Source organism: Contarinia nasturtii, unplaced genomic scaffold (genome assembly GCF_009176525.2).
Source record: "Contarinia nasturtii isolate CC-2019 unplaced genomic scaffold, AAFC_CNas_1.1 Cnas_scaffold_414, whole genome shotgun sequence".
NCBI lineage: Eukaryota > Metazoa > Arthropoda > Insecta > Diptera > Cecidomyiidae > Contarinia > Contarinia nasturtii.
This window is the reverse complement of record NW_022197768.1, coordinates 1255247-1271641: the sequence shown is the minus strand read 5'-3', so window position 1 is coordinate 1271641 and position 16395 is coordinate 1255247. Positions and strand designations below refer to the sequence as shown.

Here is a 16395-nt window from a genome sequence, read left to right as displayed (position 1 = left end):
AGTTTGGACATTGAACGCTGATGTGTTGGGAATTGAACGTTTTCTTTGATGCTTTAAGAACTGTCACATTTGCTGGCGTTCATTATTTTGTGTACGAATTCATCAAAGTCGCAACATTTCATTAGAAAATCAATTTAATTCAACATTTTAAATTATAAATTTTAAGTGAAAGCACCAACCAAGTCAAGCCAAGTCATTATGTCGCTGGCCATGCAAAAGCGTAACAATGTGAGTAAACAAAACAATAAATTTGTGATATCTGTATGCATTGGTGCATTGGTGTATTGTGTACAATGTTCATTTTATTTTTAATATTTGTTTTAAAATAAATCTCCTCATCTTATTTCAGATTCGCTTGCCACCAGAAGTGAATCGTGTACTTTATATCAGAAATTTACCATACAAAATTACATCAGATGAAATGTACGACATTTTTGGCAAATATGGAGCTATACGACAGATCCGAGTGTAAGTATTTCTTTTATGCTTAAATTGCTGGAATATTTCTCATATTCAAATGAGTTTTGTTTCAATGGCAATGGCTTCATGAGCTTCAAATCATCTTTCTTCTTCAAATTCTTTGAATAATTCTTTATTATCGTGTAAATTTGCAGTGGAAATACACCTGAAACACGAGGCACCGCATTCGTTGTATATGAAGACATATTTGATGCAAAAAATGCTTGCGACCATTTATCCGGTTTCAACGTTTGTAATCGTTATTTGGTTGTGCTTTATTATCAATCGAACAAGGCGTTCAAGCGATTAGATGTAGACAAGAAACAAGAAGAGCTAAACAACATTAAGACAAAATATAACATTGGTACCGATGAACTAAGCAAATAAATTGTACATCAAAATAAAATTTTACCTAGGTTAACAATAAAAGTCCATTCGAATTGAGTTTCTGTTGTTTCTATTTAAGTATATCTTTTATTAAAGTAAAAAAAAAATGAATATGAACAGTTTTAGGCGATAGAGAAACATCAAAACATTGAAACATTTAAACACTGAACATAACCTAATACATGTGCGTTGCTTTTGCTTGGCTTACAATCATCTCAAATATATTTAAAATTACAAAAGAAAAATAATAATCTTGTTTCTTTTCTTTTTTTTTTTTTTTTTTGTTCAATTCAATTCCAAATCAAAGATATATGTAGATTTCGGTTGATTTGTTGTTTTTGTTCTATTTCACTACATGTTACGCCAAATATATTGAAACATCGAAGCGGAAATAAAATAGAATTACTGCTATGTATAGATAAGAAGACGAGCAAATCTCATTGTGGATATTTGGGTGGCATTCAATCAGCTTCACCCTTTAAACGTAATCGTGCGAAATCTTCGAAGATAATATCATCATCTTTGAAATCATCATCTTCATCTAATTGAATAAGATTTCCGCTAGTTGAACTTTCGTTGTGCTCATCCGTTTTTGGAACGTGTGAACCAGTATTTGTTCGGGTTGTGGCTCTTTCTGGTACTGCAAAACATGGCTCATCGTCTTCTGGTTTTGGATGCATCAAGGTGAATGGAAGTTCGGCGACTAGATCACCACCCAAAATCGGACCGCCAATGCAAAGTTTCACTTTTACTTTGTATTGAACGATAATTCCCAAATTTTCTCGATGCGCTGGATCGGTAATTATTGTGCTTGACGCCAAATTGCTATCATCGTGTTTCAGTTGACCGTCTAATGCTAGGCCACGTTTATCTTTATTATCCTTAAGCAATGGACGTAATGTTAAAACTTTGCTTAATGTGAAACCTGGACCAACCGGATTATCTTCGGATTCAATTTCGGCAACGGTGCATTTGTATTGTGCCGTTGAAAATAGGCAAATATCAGCAAATTGCCTCACTGACACTTTAATTTTTTTCACCGTTCGATTTGAATTATTTGCGATATGAACATTGACGGAAATGGTTTCGCCATGATGATACAGTTCCTTATCCAGGCTGGCCTCTAAATGAATTTTGTTTGGTTTCATCATAAACTCTTTGCTCACTTCAATTGACGGTTGTTCACCGATTTTTGACGGTGCATACATAATTTTTCGAATGGCCAAACGTACAGAGTTTCTCTTATGTGGTTTGTCATCAATGTGATCGCCAACGTACGTTTTTAATTCATAGTCAACGCCGCACGGTTTGCCCGTTTCATTTGGCGATGGTTGCAGTGATACAGAGGCCGGACAATGTGGTGGTACTTCAAAATAAAATGGATACGCATTTGAACCTAATTTTTTAATTAGTCGCTCCTGTAATCTGGTTAATGGTCGATCTTTATCGGTTCTCGGATAGATTTGCTCTTGTGCAACAAACAAATCTTTACGAAATGTTAAACCCAAAACATCTAAATCTTCGCGACCATAACGGAATGCCGCCAAAACGCTGCCAAATACTTTACGGTCCCTTAAATTTACATAATCGGGATCAAATAATACTACACCATCGATTGGATCAGTGTGTGTAAAATCTCTTTTTCCAAGATAAACCGTAATTTTTCCATTTGATGAACTCTTTTTGAATACTCTTGTCGCTTGACGTTTCGAACTATTTTCATCTGGCTCCGGATCGGGCGATGGAGTTGATAATTTACCAAATGGCACTAAGGACGTTGACATCTCTATCTTTTGTTGGTTTTAATAACTTTTGTTCAATTTTCTATGAGTTTTTTTCTATTATCTATCGGATACTGGACACAAATGAACACAAATGTATAAAAAAAAAAAATTCTTTGCTTAACTTTCGTATATTGCTCGCGCTTTAATTTTCGTTTGATGGCAATTATTAATTGAAACACCCCGCTAACATTGCTCCCGTATCAGATATCACACGTTATTGCTGTTTTGTGCATTGTTTGAAACTACTGGAAATTCAGAATAAAACCTATGAGTATACTTGTCAGTGATTGTACGTATTGATATCTTCAATTGTTTCACTTGTAAATTGATTGAGCAATTTATGGTATTTAACGATAACTCACACAATCGAAAAAGTCAAATCGATTATCACATGAAGAGAAATGATATTCAAATGAGTACATTGATAAAGAAATATATTTTTTTTTGGTTAAAAATCAAATATAATCCGTTTGTTTCTCGTTACAACACACACAAAAAAAAAATTCTTTCGATTGGAGTGGTGCTTGGTATTCATTTGTGGTGCAAGCGATGTAGTCTTTTATCTAGTTGAGTTGAGTTGAGTTAAGTTGTGTGCCTCTCTTTTCTTTTTTCAATGTTATTTTGTTGGTTCGCCACTGTCATTTGACAGTTGGTTGCTATGTGTCGAAAACATCGCACACTAGCAGCGACAGTGAGCATTAAAATCGCGGTACACCGTCAGGATGGCAGACAGTATAAATTTGAAAATCGACATGGATGCTACATGGAAAAAAAGTAGAATCTTGCAAAAAACTCTAAAACGGGACTCGATTTCAGTAAAACTACACTTAATTGTACAGAAAAACCCAAGTGTTCGTTTCAAATTCTTTCTATTTTACTTATTTTACGCAGCAATCACTTGAAGTTTATTATTATTATTTATTTTTGAGAATTGAGCAAAATATCAATTTTAGAACGGATTTTCTGACAAAAAAAAAACGCAAATATTTATTTTGTTTCATGCTGCAGATCATTTGATATTTTTCTACATTGTTAATGTTTGAAAACAAGAAACAAAAATGAACCAAGAAATTACGTAGACTGATCGAGGTTTTCTATTTTGGTGAAGTTGGATTGGGTAGTAGTAATTCGATGGAAAATGCCTATTTTTCCAGAAAAAAAATAGCTTGATGTATTTTTTCTCTCTCTATAATGCGATACACAAAGCAATAAATAGACAACTAATAGACAAATAGAAACAATTAAGTGTGCGTGAGAGTGAGAGAAAGAGAGAGAAGAAGGACAATCAGCAAAAATTACGAACTATTGAAAGCCAGATTTTTTTTTTCGTTGCTGAATCTTTAAAAGCATTGGCATTTTTACATATTCATTGATAAAGCCATTTAGTGTACAAGAAGACAAATTGTGTAATTTTTATGGAACTTATCACAAAAGAAGGAGAAAATTCCACACACGTATTTACAACAAAATCGAAGAAATTGATAAAAAAATATTATATTAAATACTATTGTGTTGAAATGTTTACGTGTATTTGATACAATTTAAGCCAAACTAAATCCCGTGCTTATTCAATGTGTTTAATTCAAAAATGCAACGAAAAGGACAACAGAAATTTTGAAGCCGAATCTATTTGGTGTTGTTGGTAATATCGAAACAAAAAAAAAAAAAAACAACGCAACAGTAACAGAAATTAATTAAATGAACGAAAGATAGATAGATAGAAAGAGAAAGAGGTAGAGCAAGAGAGAAAGAGAAAAGAGACACTTAAAACTTAGTTGAGTTAATCGCAGTACGTTTACTTCACATCCATTGGATTCCGTATGTGTTTGCGCGCATGTGAAAGTTAATGCAGTTATATAAAATGGTATAAAAATAAATAAAATAAAAACACATACAAACAACAACAGCAACGGCAGCAACATTTATAATCATAAATACGATAAAGAGCACACACCTAGACCAGAAAGTATGTACTAAAGAAATTGTTTTGACACCACACCTTCGCCCTTCATTAGGTATCAACCAATTTTAATAACATCAATTCAAACAAACGCATATTACAGCTGCAATTTACTCTGATAACAATGCTTGCATTTCATTTATTTCGAGGTAATAATATTCAGTAAAAACATTTCAGTTGGAATGTGTTGATGTTTCAACTTTTATTGGTAAATATCACTAGACCAAAATAGAATCCGACAGACGGAGCCACTGATTTTACAATGAATTAATTTACAAAATTGGTGTGTGTGTATATTGCTTATTTTTTATTGCGCTCTCAACACATATTCATTTGAATAAAGTGTCAATGTCTACCGGATTTTGTTAATGTATATGATATTTTTACTAATAAAAGTTAAAAGTAACGATACATTGCGTCTGAATATTTAAGCAACTGAGTATGTACATTACATCGATCATACATTGTAAATGTATTTGAGCATTTTTGGTGCTGGTTTCAATTTCAGTTTGGGTTTCGGTTTTAATTTCAGCTCATAAAAACAAAAAATAAAACTTACTAATGCGAAAAAGAAAACATACATTGATTTGTGTGTGTGCATTCAATACCATTTCGATATAATGGAATGATCACACCATTTTTATATGAGAAAATCTGTTTTAACCTCACTTCAATTTGACGGTAGCAGCAACAAATTCGAATGAAAATATGTATGAAACACAACACAGCAGCAACACGAGCAACACAACTACCATCAACTACAATAACAACAATAACAATATCATCATCAACTGAAATAGAAAATGTAACTATGTCAATAGATGTGTGTATTAATGTTGGCGTTTCTTGGTCAATTACCCATTCACACTGTTTCATTCCATTTCATTCTCTAACTGAACATACCGTGTTTTTACTTTTTATTCGAAAGGCAAAATCGATGCATGTTTCCAATTCATCTTTGAACATTGATTTACACGATAACAATCTGTTCTGTCTTCAAATCTTTCTTTCTGCCTCGCCCTCTCTCTATTTCTCTTTCTCTCTATAAAACTTTCAATAATTGTTTGATAGTATAGATAACATATACTTGATATTCGCGTTGATCATTTTCAATTTTCGCTTTTCCATTCCATATTTACAAATTAAATGATTCTGTCGAATATCTAAAACCGATTATTGCAGATATTACAAAGTGATCATGGTTAAGAATTAATCAGTTCAAGACACTGAACAAAAATACAATTCTACTTCAATGGTGATTGCGCCATTCATTCTCTTTCTTTCTCAATTTCGTTGCTATAATTCCATGACATACACATAGTGCATGTGATCATGTAAAGTTGTTATAACGGACTCATGTTGATGCGCACACAACACAACACTCAGAATAATTGTAATTGTTTCTGTTTTGTATAAAAAAGCAAACTGGTTATTTAAAGCACGTTGGCCAAAAGCGCAGCACAATTTAGCAGAATTTAACACACGTTTATTTGACTTATTACATATTGTGGGAGCATGATTATTTTTTTTATTATCATACGCGTACACAGAGAGAAAAAATGTGGTATTTTTAATTCAATTTTGGTAGATTTAATATAAAATCAACCAACAACGAATTAAATTTACCATTTTTGATATCTCCTTAGCCTTAGAGATGTCAAAAATAGTAAATTTATTTCGTTTTTGGTTGATTTTATATTAAATCTACCAAAATTGAATTAAAAATAACACATTTTTTCTTTCTGTGTAAGGTTTGGAATAACCTGAAATGCTGTTAATCTAATATCACCTAATATACACACGCAATTTGCGTTTATTTCATAATTCTCAAAATTAACTCATAATTTTTGGTTTGCATTAACAATATATATAAATACAATATATAAAAATACTAACACACACACACACGCTAAATATTATATTATCCCTTTTCTATGCTTAGTCAATCAAAATATGATATCGACGATTTACTTTGGAATGTGATTGAAGCGAAAAGCACATCGACAAGATAAACACATTTTTGTTTTTCTTGTGCAATATGAAACAAACAATGTAGGTGGATGGGTCATTTCAATTCACTGTGAGTGTTTAACAAATTTACCTTTTCCACGTCTAATGTGTTCCATTTCATACACAACTGATCATAAGAAGAAAAAAAAAACACACACACCATAAATCACCTAATTTAAAACGCAGTTTATTATAATATTCAATTTTTGCTAAATGATACCAATTTAATTGGGTTGATTGGTAATAAAAAAATATTTGCATAGTTCAATGTTGGGTATGCAGACATACATGTAGATCAATAAAATTCGTGAATGGTGTTTCAGATGTTGAGATGAAGATATTAAATGAATAGTTTTTTTGTACTGTGGCCACATTATATACGCTGCAATGCCGTTGTGGTAACGAATAAAAAATTTCAAATTGTGGAGCAGCACAATTGACAAACGTAATGTTTTTCTGTGCACAAAAAATTTGCTTCGAGTTTACAAATGAAGCACGTTTCATTCGCTGATGCATTACAATATTGTATCAATAAATAGAGGAAATTACGTAAATGTTTGTTCCTTTTGTAGTCAAAGGAATAAATACGATCGGTTGAATGTCGATCGATTCTTTATTAAAATACTCTCTTTTTTTTATTCAATTATTTTTCAATTGAAAGAAATTTCACTGTACATTTATTTATATTACGTTTTTTTCTTTTGTTTCTTTTGTTGTTATTGCGTTTGTTTACCTATCAAGCAATTGAATAAACTAATGAAATAAGTCCAGCAATTACATAAAAAATGTTCTGTTTTATGAAAACGGCAGCAGAAACTCCAAACACGCATTCATATTGTTGTCGATAGTTAATTATTTCAATTACCAGAGTATAAAATTTGTATCGTGGCATGTGTCTTTCCTCTTGGCAAAGACTTCAATAATTCATATAAATAGACTTATATCATCGAGGTGTGTTTTTTTTGAATGCATTCCGCCTTGATTCCATATGAAAATGTGCCTTCATCAAATACAATTATTTCAAATAAACATTTATTGTGAATGACACGTCAGAAAATATCGATTTTCACGCTACTGTGTTCTCATCCATTTTTTTATGATATTTGAATATGATGATTCGTTGTTTTTTTTTTTTGTAAATATACTATACAAAGATTCCATCTGAATATAATAAAGATAACATCAATGGACACAAATTTGAAAGTAAAACATCTGATTTTTTTCTCTCTTAATACATTAACTCCGACATCTTTCGCTAAAATTTCCAATGATAAATAATTTCGAGAATTGGGGATATGATAGTGTTTTAGCCGGAATTAAAAGAGAACAAGTGTTTTTTAAAAAGCGTTGTTATTATTATAAACAAAAAAATGACATAAAACGTGATAAAAACCAGAAATTAATTCATTGGCAGCGAAATCATTAAAATCGACGAATCTTTTCATGAGAATATGATTCAACGAAAAGTGAGCAAGATAAAACGAATTCAGGTGAAAGAAAGAATTCATATAAACTAGAAACAGAAACGAAATAAAATTCACCTGTAGTAGCAAACCTTATCAATTTCTATTTACCACACGCATCGCCGCGCTCAATTGAATAGATCTAACAATAATACAAGCTTCAAAATCCGTTATAAAACAGATAAAAATGTGCTCGCATTGATTCTTATCAGTTATCACTGTCATACATTATTTGGTATGAACATTTATATATAATTAGATACAAAACGATCGAAGCCTCCATGGTTTAATTTTGATTCAATGTTACCCAAAATAAAAATCACACGGGACCATTAACGACTTGTATAATTAAACAAATGATCTATTTTATATGAAAAAAAAAAAAAAATACCGAGAACAAATGGAAATTAAATCAATAATTACGTATGCATTTTTTATTTGCGGGATTTGTATTTGTTTGTATAAAAAGAAACGCACAACTTATGCTGGGAATGAGAAAATTAAATGAATATGATTGAAATATAGCTTGATATGATTCATAAGCGGTCGACGATGTCTTTTATTTCTTTTTTTTTTTTTAAATAAATGATGTTATTTTTGGTTTGCAATGGCATACAACAAATAAGTACAAGATATATTGCAATAATCATACATAAATAAAATGTACGTATTCTTTTCCCATAAGACCAAAAAATGGGAGCATTTATTACTGCACAACATTGATAAATGAAATCGCACGAATGAATACAATTATATGTCGATTATATTATATGGTATTCATAGAATGGCACAACTACAAAATAAACATTTGCGCAGATAAAGGAACTCCAGATTGAATAACGTGTGTATAATAGCTTTAGACATCTTCACGGGGACATTCTACTAATTAAAAAAACGGTTTCTGGCAACTGACACACACACACATACATATATATAACTCATTGTATTTAATCAGTGGTGTGTCCAAGATTTTTGAAAGGTGCATTGGTCTGTGGTGCTTGGGCAATATAGAACACGTTATCAGGAACTGGTCGGTGAACTTTGTGATTTGATAAATTTTCTAACATAAAACCAATTCAAATTAATTCGCGTCACAAAACTAACTCCATATTATATTAATCATTTTACAGCATTAGAAATAATGACATTCACATAAATTGGAATCGATTGTTTTCATTCGTTTGTGTACTGTGCATTTTGCGTATTTGCGTATATTTATTTTTCGTATTTTATCTATCATTTATAGCATTCAATATTCATTGAAATATACTTTTTTTCATTGCAGCACTCTATGTATTATAAACTAATGGCAGTGACATAGGTGAAAAACAACAACAAAAAATTACCTATTAGTGACATAAACAAAACAAAAATCAACAAGTAGCACACAATACCAAATAGACAAACATTTGTCTAAACTTCATATTTACAATAACTTATAAACGGACAAAAAGGAGAACATTCATATATTTAATGTATATTCTTTTTGAAAACACGAAATACAGTAAGATCAATCGAACGAGGTTTATTGGAAAGAATGACGTCAAGGTGAGTGGAAATGTATAATTAAAATTTAAAGAAAAACTAAAATATCTTGCATCAAATCGATGACCGTTGTGTTATTTATATTATTTTTCAATAATTTTCAATGATCAATTACTTTGGATATATAGGTTGGACCGTCTGTTTATATTGCTGGAGTCTGGCTCGTCGCCAGTTACTAGACGAGCTGCAGCCAAACAAATTGGCGAAGTTCAAAAATTGCATCCGCATGAATTGCACAATTTACTCTCAAGACTGTTAGTTTATTTGCACAGCCCTGTATGGGATGTAAGTGTATTCTGGCCATCTCACTGGTTACTCTATTTATTTTAAATATGAAATGCTTTGATTAATTTACAGACCCGAATTGCTGCCGCCCAAGCTGTGGAATCAATATTGAATAATGTTCCACAATGGAATCCGAAACCGTCTTCAGTGAAAACCGAAAATTTGTCTAGTCGAAACTACGAAGCCAGTCGCCTTACATTTGATCAATTCAATTTGGAAACCGTATTGGAAAAAGGAGCACGTTTGATTGGTTCGGAAGGTAGCGAATTCGATTGTACAGAAGATTCAAGTAGTACAGATGATCCAAATAATGTAAACGAACAAGATCGTTTAATTCGACAACGATTACAATTGAATGAGAAACTTGGATTGTGTCAATCGAACAGTTCGTTCGGCCTTTTGAATATCAATGACCTCGTTTCGTTAGATGACATGCGAAACACAACAAATAAATATGAACCCAATAAGTCTTTGTTACCAGTGCAAGAGGTACTCAATTTGGAATCAAATGGCTCAACATCGGCGTCATCGACGTCAATGAGTTGCCGTGAATTGAATCGTTTGGAAAGATTACGACGAAAATCACGACAACAACAGACAATAACGAGTCAAAGTGGAACGTCAATTAGTAATAATGTGAGCTCATCGAGTGTTGCATCTGGTGGATTGCCGACGGCAACATCTGTAAGCGCTACGTTTAGCCGAAGCAATTCAACCAGCAATGGATCGACCAGTGACGATCAACCGGAAGCCAAAAAATTTAAACCTAGTGAAACTGATGTGACCTATTCGTTATCAGAATCAGTACCAGATGGAACAGGCGAATGGACTGACGCTACAACGGACTGGCCACTCGAATCATTTTGTTCGAAATTGTATTTGGATTTATTCAATCCTCGTTGGGAGATTCGTCACGGTGCCGCAACTGCTTTGCGTGAACTGTTTAAAATTCAGGCGTCAGGTAATTGAAGAGAAATGCTCGTATTTATAATAATGAATAGAATGGTCTTAATTTGGAAATGTTATTTTCTATAAGCAGGTGCTGGAAAAAGTGTTTTTATGACAGCCGAAGAAATGGAAGCAAGCCATGTGTCATGGCTTGAAGATGCCGTTTTGCGTTTACTTTGTGTCTTATCGTTAGATCGATTCGGCGATTTTATATCTGATCAAGTGATAGCACCCGTCAGAGAGACATGTGCACAAGTGCTTGGAATTGCTTTGAAGGTTAACTAATTTGAAAAAAAAAAAAATCATTTTTGAATGACATTTTTTGTTTGGATTTTTTCATAAAGGGAATGCCGAACAATGTTGTACAAAGTACTGTTGAAATCTTAATGCGACTCATGAAGCAAAATGAATGGGAGGTCCGACATGGAGGTTTACTTGGCATAAAATATATGCTCGTTGTTCGAGAAGATTTAATGCAAACATTTTTACCGTTCACTATAAATAATATATTGGCCGGACTTTTTGATCCGGTCGACGATGTTGGTGCAGTTGCAGCTTCAACATTGATTCCAATTGCTGGCTCTCTTCCAAAATTGTTGAGCATCGATCAAGTTTCAAGTATTGTTAAAATGCTTTGGGACCTCTTACTTGATCAAGATGAGCTTGCGTCGGCCTGTAATAGTTTTATGGGATTACTAGCGGCCATTTTAAGTTTACCAAATGCTAGCCAGTGGCTCCAGTAAGTTAATTACGACTTTCATCAAACAAATACCGTTCTCTACAAAATGGAATATATTTGTATTTTGTTTTTATAGAATGGAACCAATGAATGTGCTCATACCTCGTTTATGGCCATTCCTAAGTCATACAACATCATCGGTGCGAAAATCAACATTGCAAACACTTAAAACGCTCACTCAGTGTAATGCAACCGAAACGACAAATGGATCCAATAAACCGGATGACAACGACAATAAAATGGTACTATCGGAGCAATCATCGAGTGAATTTGATAAAATTGTAAATGTAAACGCAAAAAATTTGTCACTTAATTTCGGTGTCAAAGAGTGGCCATCGATGCTACTGCAAGAATCTCTTCGGTTTATTTATCAACGTGTTTTAGTCGAACATGTGGCCGAAATTCAAACGATTGCCGAAGAAGTTTGGGTCAATCTTGTAACAAATGCAGAACTGTCTGCTCTCTTACACGCCGCATGTCCGTATGTATCGGCTTGGATGTGTTTAGCTATGCAACCGGCTCGGCTAGCATTCGATCCATCTCTTATGATTTATGCTAAAACAAATCCAACAAAAGAGCGTGGCAAACGGTTAAATGATCTTGATTTGAGTATGTCCAGCGAAAAGCATCATCCAAAAATGTATTTGGGCGGAATCGAAACAACTCCAGTCGATATTCGAGAAAAGAATATACCACGTGCTCGATGCATTGCCGCCAAAATGATTGGTCTCTTATCGAAATATTTAATTTTACCCGCACCCGGTGTCGTTTATACGCCTGAAGTTGAAAGTCCGATTCAATGCTATACAAAACTGTTGATTGGATATCTATCGTCTCGTTCTGCATTGCAACGACTTATAAGCGGCATGGTTATATCATTTTGGGCTGTTAATGATCCTGAATCGAGACCGGGTCCGACTGTACTTCAGGAAAAATTACATCAAGTATTGAATGAAATGGTTTATTACGATGAAGTTGCATTTTTATTAACTCGACTATTGCAAGAGTCCCGTGATTTTATAGCCACAATGAAACAATACAAAATTCCGTTCAGCGATTTTGATTCATTCAAAGTACTAACAATCGATCAGATACAAGTGTTGGCCACAACACAAACGGAGAATTTACGACAAAAATATCCATTCTTAAAACCAAAAACGGCCGATTTACTCGAAGAACGTGGCCGAAGTCTACAACAGTCTTTGGCGCAAACGAAACACGAACAGGACATTTTGAATGTTAGGTATGTTTGCACTTTTGCGCTTATGCAGATATTAGTGATTTAATTATTGTTTTTCAATTTGCAGCACTTTGGCTATTTTGGCTGGAGCGACAGTTAACATGGAAAGTATTCCGGATCGTTTAAATCCGGTGGTAAAACCCCTAATGGAATCCATTAAACGTGAACGATGTCAAATTATACAACAATTAGCAGCACAATATTTAGTAAAACTACTAGATTTAGTTCGTAATCGGAATCCAAATCCAATCAATAAAATTGTGATCAATCTTTGTCATTTGTTGAAAAGTGATTTGGAATTTACGCCAAGAATTGTAAGTTGCCACACGATAATGGTGATTTTTGGAAATGTTGCTTTCATCCAATAAGCTAAAATTTGGATTTATTTTTGAATCATTTCGTTTGCTTCAGATTGAGACGAATAAAGCGGTCACTGACTTCAATGCCAACGATGCTGAGACAGACAAACAAAATCCTTACCATGGAATACTTACGTTAACCATTCAAAGTAAAGGTGTTGATAGTCATGCTCCATCAGTTCCACGTGGTCCAGGTCGACCGCCTATAAATGACATTTCAATTGATGACATAGCCGATACAGAGGATCCGGTAATATTCTATTCAATTTCGAATTAGCCAAAACATTGGAATAAAATGTAATTTACAACTATGTTGTTTGTCGAATGTTTTTATTCATCTAGTGTCGTGAACAAAATCGAATTCAACGTATTGGAGCTCAATTCGCTATTCAAGCTGTGTGCACATATTTTGGCGAAAATTTAATTGAAAAAATTCCCATTTTCTGGAGTTTGATAAAAGATACCATCAAGATTACGGACGATGACATTCAAGCATTTTACACAACCGGAGATGATCGAAAACCGGTCAATTTTGATCAGGCCAAAGAGTTGATTTTATGTTTACAATTAATTGAATGTGCTGCAGTCGCAATACATTCAAGCTTATCTGATAATTTGCTGGAACTATTGCCAGAATTAAATTTACTGCTGAAACATCCGTTGAAAGCGGTAGGTTATTTTCTTTTGCTTTTATAAACTAAAAGCAAAAATGTTTCGATAAAATACAGAAATCTTTTGTTGAAATGTTTTCAGGTTCGTCATATGACAGCACGATGCTTAGCAACGTTGGCATTAATCGATTCATCTAAAGTTATGGATACAATCGTTAAAGATGGCCTTTTGCAACTGCAAACAATTGAAAATGTGATTTATCGCCAGGGTGCACTGGAAGCAATTAGTTGTATTGTTAATAAATTGCAATTCGAAATTATTCCATATGTTTTGTTGCTGATAATTCCATTGTTGGGACGAATGAGCGACCCAGACAAAACCGTTCGCTTGCTATCGACACATTGTTTTGCCACATTAATTCAACTAATGCCATTAGATTCACTCTCCGAATCAAAATCATCAATACTTTCCAAAGATCTACTAGCGCGCAAGACAAAAGATGAGGAGTTCCTTGAGTGCTTATTTTCACCAAAAAAAATACCAAATTTCAATGTACCCGTTCCAATCGATGCTGAACTACGAAGCTATCAACAGTCTGGTGTAAATTGGCTATGGTTTTTGAACAAATATAAACTGCATGGCATACTTGCCGATGATATGGGACTTGGTAAGAGCATAAAATGTTTCATCACACATTTCGAATCGAATTATAATCGTTAAACGTTCAATTCTTGTTTGTAGGTAAAACATTACAAGCGATATGTATATTAGCGGGTGATCATCATCAGCGTATACAGAATAAGGAAGCAAATCTACCGAGTTTGGTCATATGTCCGCCCACATTAACTGGACATTGGGTGTATGAAGTAAATAAATTCGTTTCAAATGAATTCTTGAAGCCATTACATTATGTTGGTTTTCCAAACGAACGTGAAAAATTGCGTCCGAAAATTTCATCGCACAATTTAGTCATTGCATCGTATGATATTGTTCGCAAGGATATTGCGTTTTTCAGTCAAATTCATTGGAATTATGCAATTCTAGATGAAGGCCACATTATAAAGAATGGTAAAACAAAATGCTCACAGGCCATGAAACAATTGGTAGTGAATCATCGGCTCATTTTGTCCGGTACACCAATCCAAAATAATGTATTGGAGCTGTGGTCATTGTTTGATTTTTTGATGCCCGGATTTTTGGGCACCGAAAAGCAATTCTGCAGCAAATTTAGTCGTCCCATTTTAGCGAGTCGTGATGCAAAAAGTTCGGCCAAAGATCAAGAAGCTGGTGCACTTGCAATGGAATCATTGCATCGTCAAGTATTACCATTTATTTTACGACGAGTCAAAGAGGATGTACTTACCGATCTGCCGCCAAAGATAACACAAGATTTACTATGTGAATTGAGCCCATTACAGGAGCGTCTGTACGAAGACTTTAGTAAAACGCATTTGAACTCAGACGATTTGAACGAATGCTTAGAATCGATTGATCGATCGAATGATGGAAATGCTTCGGTTCGAAAAACACACATCTTCCAAGCGCTTAGATATTTGCAAAATGTTTGCAATCATCCAAAATTAGTTCTAACCAAAGAACATCCAGAATACCAAATCATACAAGATGATCTATCCAAATCAAATAGAACACTAAACGATATCGATAATGCGGCCAAATTGCCCGCACTAAAGCAACTTCTTCTCGACTGTGGCATTGGAAATGAAGCATCCAATGGAGACCCATTAACACCGATTAATCAACATCGTGCCTTAATTTTTTGTCAATTAAAAGCTATGCTTAACATCGTTGAAAATGATTTGCTGAAGAAACATATGCCAACGGTGTCATATTTGCGATTGGATGGTAGCATACCGGCTGGTTCACGACACCAAATTGTCACAAAATTCAATACCGATCCAAGTATTGATGTATTACTTCTAACCACTCAAGTCGGTGGTCTTGGTTTGAATTTAACCGGTGCCGATACGGTCATATTTGTTGAACATGATTGGAATCCAATGAAAGATTTACAAGCAATGGATCGAGCTCATCGAATTGGTCAAAAGAAAGTCGTTAATGTTTATCGTTTGATCACACGCAAATCGTTAGAAGAAAAAATAATGGGCTTACAAAAATTCAAGCTATTAACAGCAAATACAATAGTTAGTGAGAAAAATGCTTCAATGGACACCATGGGAACGGAGCAACTATTCGATTTGTTCACGTTGTCAGAAGATGCATCGAAAACAAATAAAACCGATAAGGACGGTAAACAAACGAACTTAAGTATAAAGCAAGCATTGGAAAATCTTCCCGATTTGTGGGAAGACAAAGAATACGAGGACGAGTATGACATGACAACGTTTATTAAAACACTCAAATCTTAATATAAAACAGATAAATTGTTGAAAAATAAAAAAAAAGCATTCGCTTTCATTCGAAAGCGTTCTGATGTAAATTAAAATCAATTAATAAAAAAAAATTCTATCTATATCAGTGCTCAATATATTTCTTAAACATGGTCCCTTTTTTCTCTCTTCAATCTGATTCATTTTCATATCGAGAAAATATGAATAACAGCAGCCTCTTTGTTATTCAAAATCA

At 33.6% G+C, this 16395-nt stretch overlaps 3 protein-coding genes across 8 annotated transcripts; 2 read left to right on the top strand and 1 right to left on the bottom strand.

Annotated features, from left to right (window-relative positions):
• Nucleotides 1-72: 72 nt before the first annotated feature.
• LOC116338817 (splicing factor 3B subunit 6) lies at nucleotides 73-903 on the top strand. The gene is made up of 3 exons (XM_031764313.1): nucleotides 73-228; nucleotides 350-468; nucleotides 615-903. The coding sequence occupies exons 1-3, from the start codon at nucleotides 199-201 to the stop codon at nucleotides 844-846; spliced, it is 381 nt and encodes a 126-aa protein (XP_031620173.1). The 5' UTR covers nucleotides 73-198; the 3' UTR covers nucleotides 847-903.
• LOC116338815 (beta-arrestin-1) lies at nucleotides 900-3342 on the bottom strand. Its single transcript, XM_031764311.1, has 2 exons — nucleotides 2993-3342; nucleotides 900-2875 (listed from the first exon to the last, which is right to left on the bottom strand). Exon 2 carries the CDS (start codon nucleotides 2628-2630, stop codon nucleotides 1308-1310), a length of 1323 nt encoding a protein of 440 aa, XP_031620171.1. The 5' UTR covers nucleotides 2631-2875; nucleotides 2993-3342; the 3' UTR covers nucleotides 900-1307.
• Nucleotides 3310-16287, top strand: LOC116338812 (TATA-binding protein-associated factor 172). Of its 6 annotated transcripts, none has more exons than XM_031764304.1 (13): nucleotides 3464-3481; nucleotides 6533-6670; nucleotides 9349-9611; nucleotides 9737-9893; nucleotides 9966-10854; nucleotides 10933-11117; nucleotides 11186-11580; nucleotides 11657-12823; nucleotides 12888-13134; nucleotides 13232-13429; nucleotides 13522-13848; nucleotides 13933-14458; nucleotides 14533-16287. In XM_031764304.1, exons 3-13 carry the CDS (start codon nucleotides 9601-9603, stop codon nucleotides 16176-16178), a joined length of 5748 nt encoding a protein of 1915 aa, XP_031620164.1. In that variant the 5' UTR covers nucleotides 3464-3481; nucleotides 6533-6670; nucleotides 9349-9600; the 3' UTR covers nucleotides 16179-16287. The 6 variants fall into 6 exon arrangements, with proteins under 6 accessions (XP_031620165.1, XP_031620164.1, XP_031620163.1 ...); XM_031764303.1 differs by lacking the exon at nucleotides 3464-3481 and adding an exon at nucleotides 3645-4596; XM_031764305.1 differs by lacking the exon at nucleotides 6533-6670 and having other exon boundaries at nucleotides 3310-3481.
• Nucleotides 16288-16395: the final 108 nt, after the last annotated feature.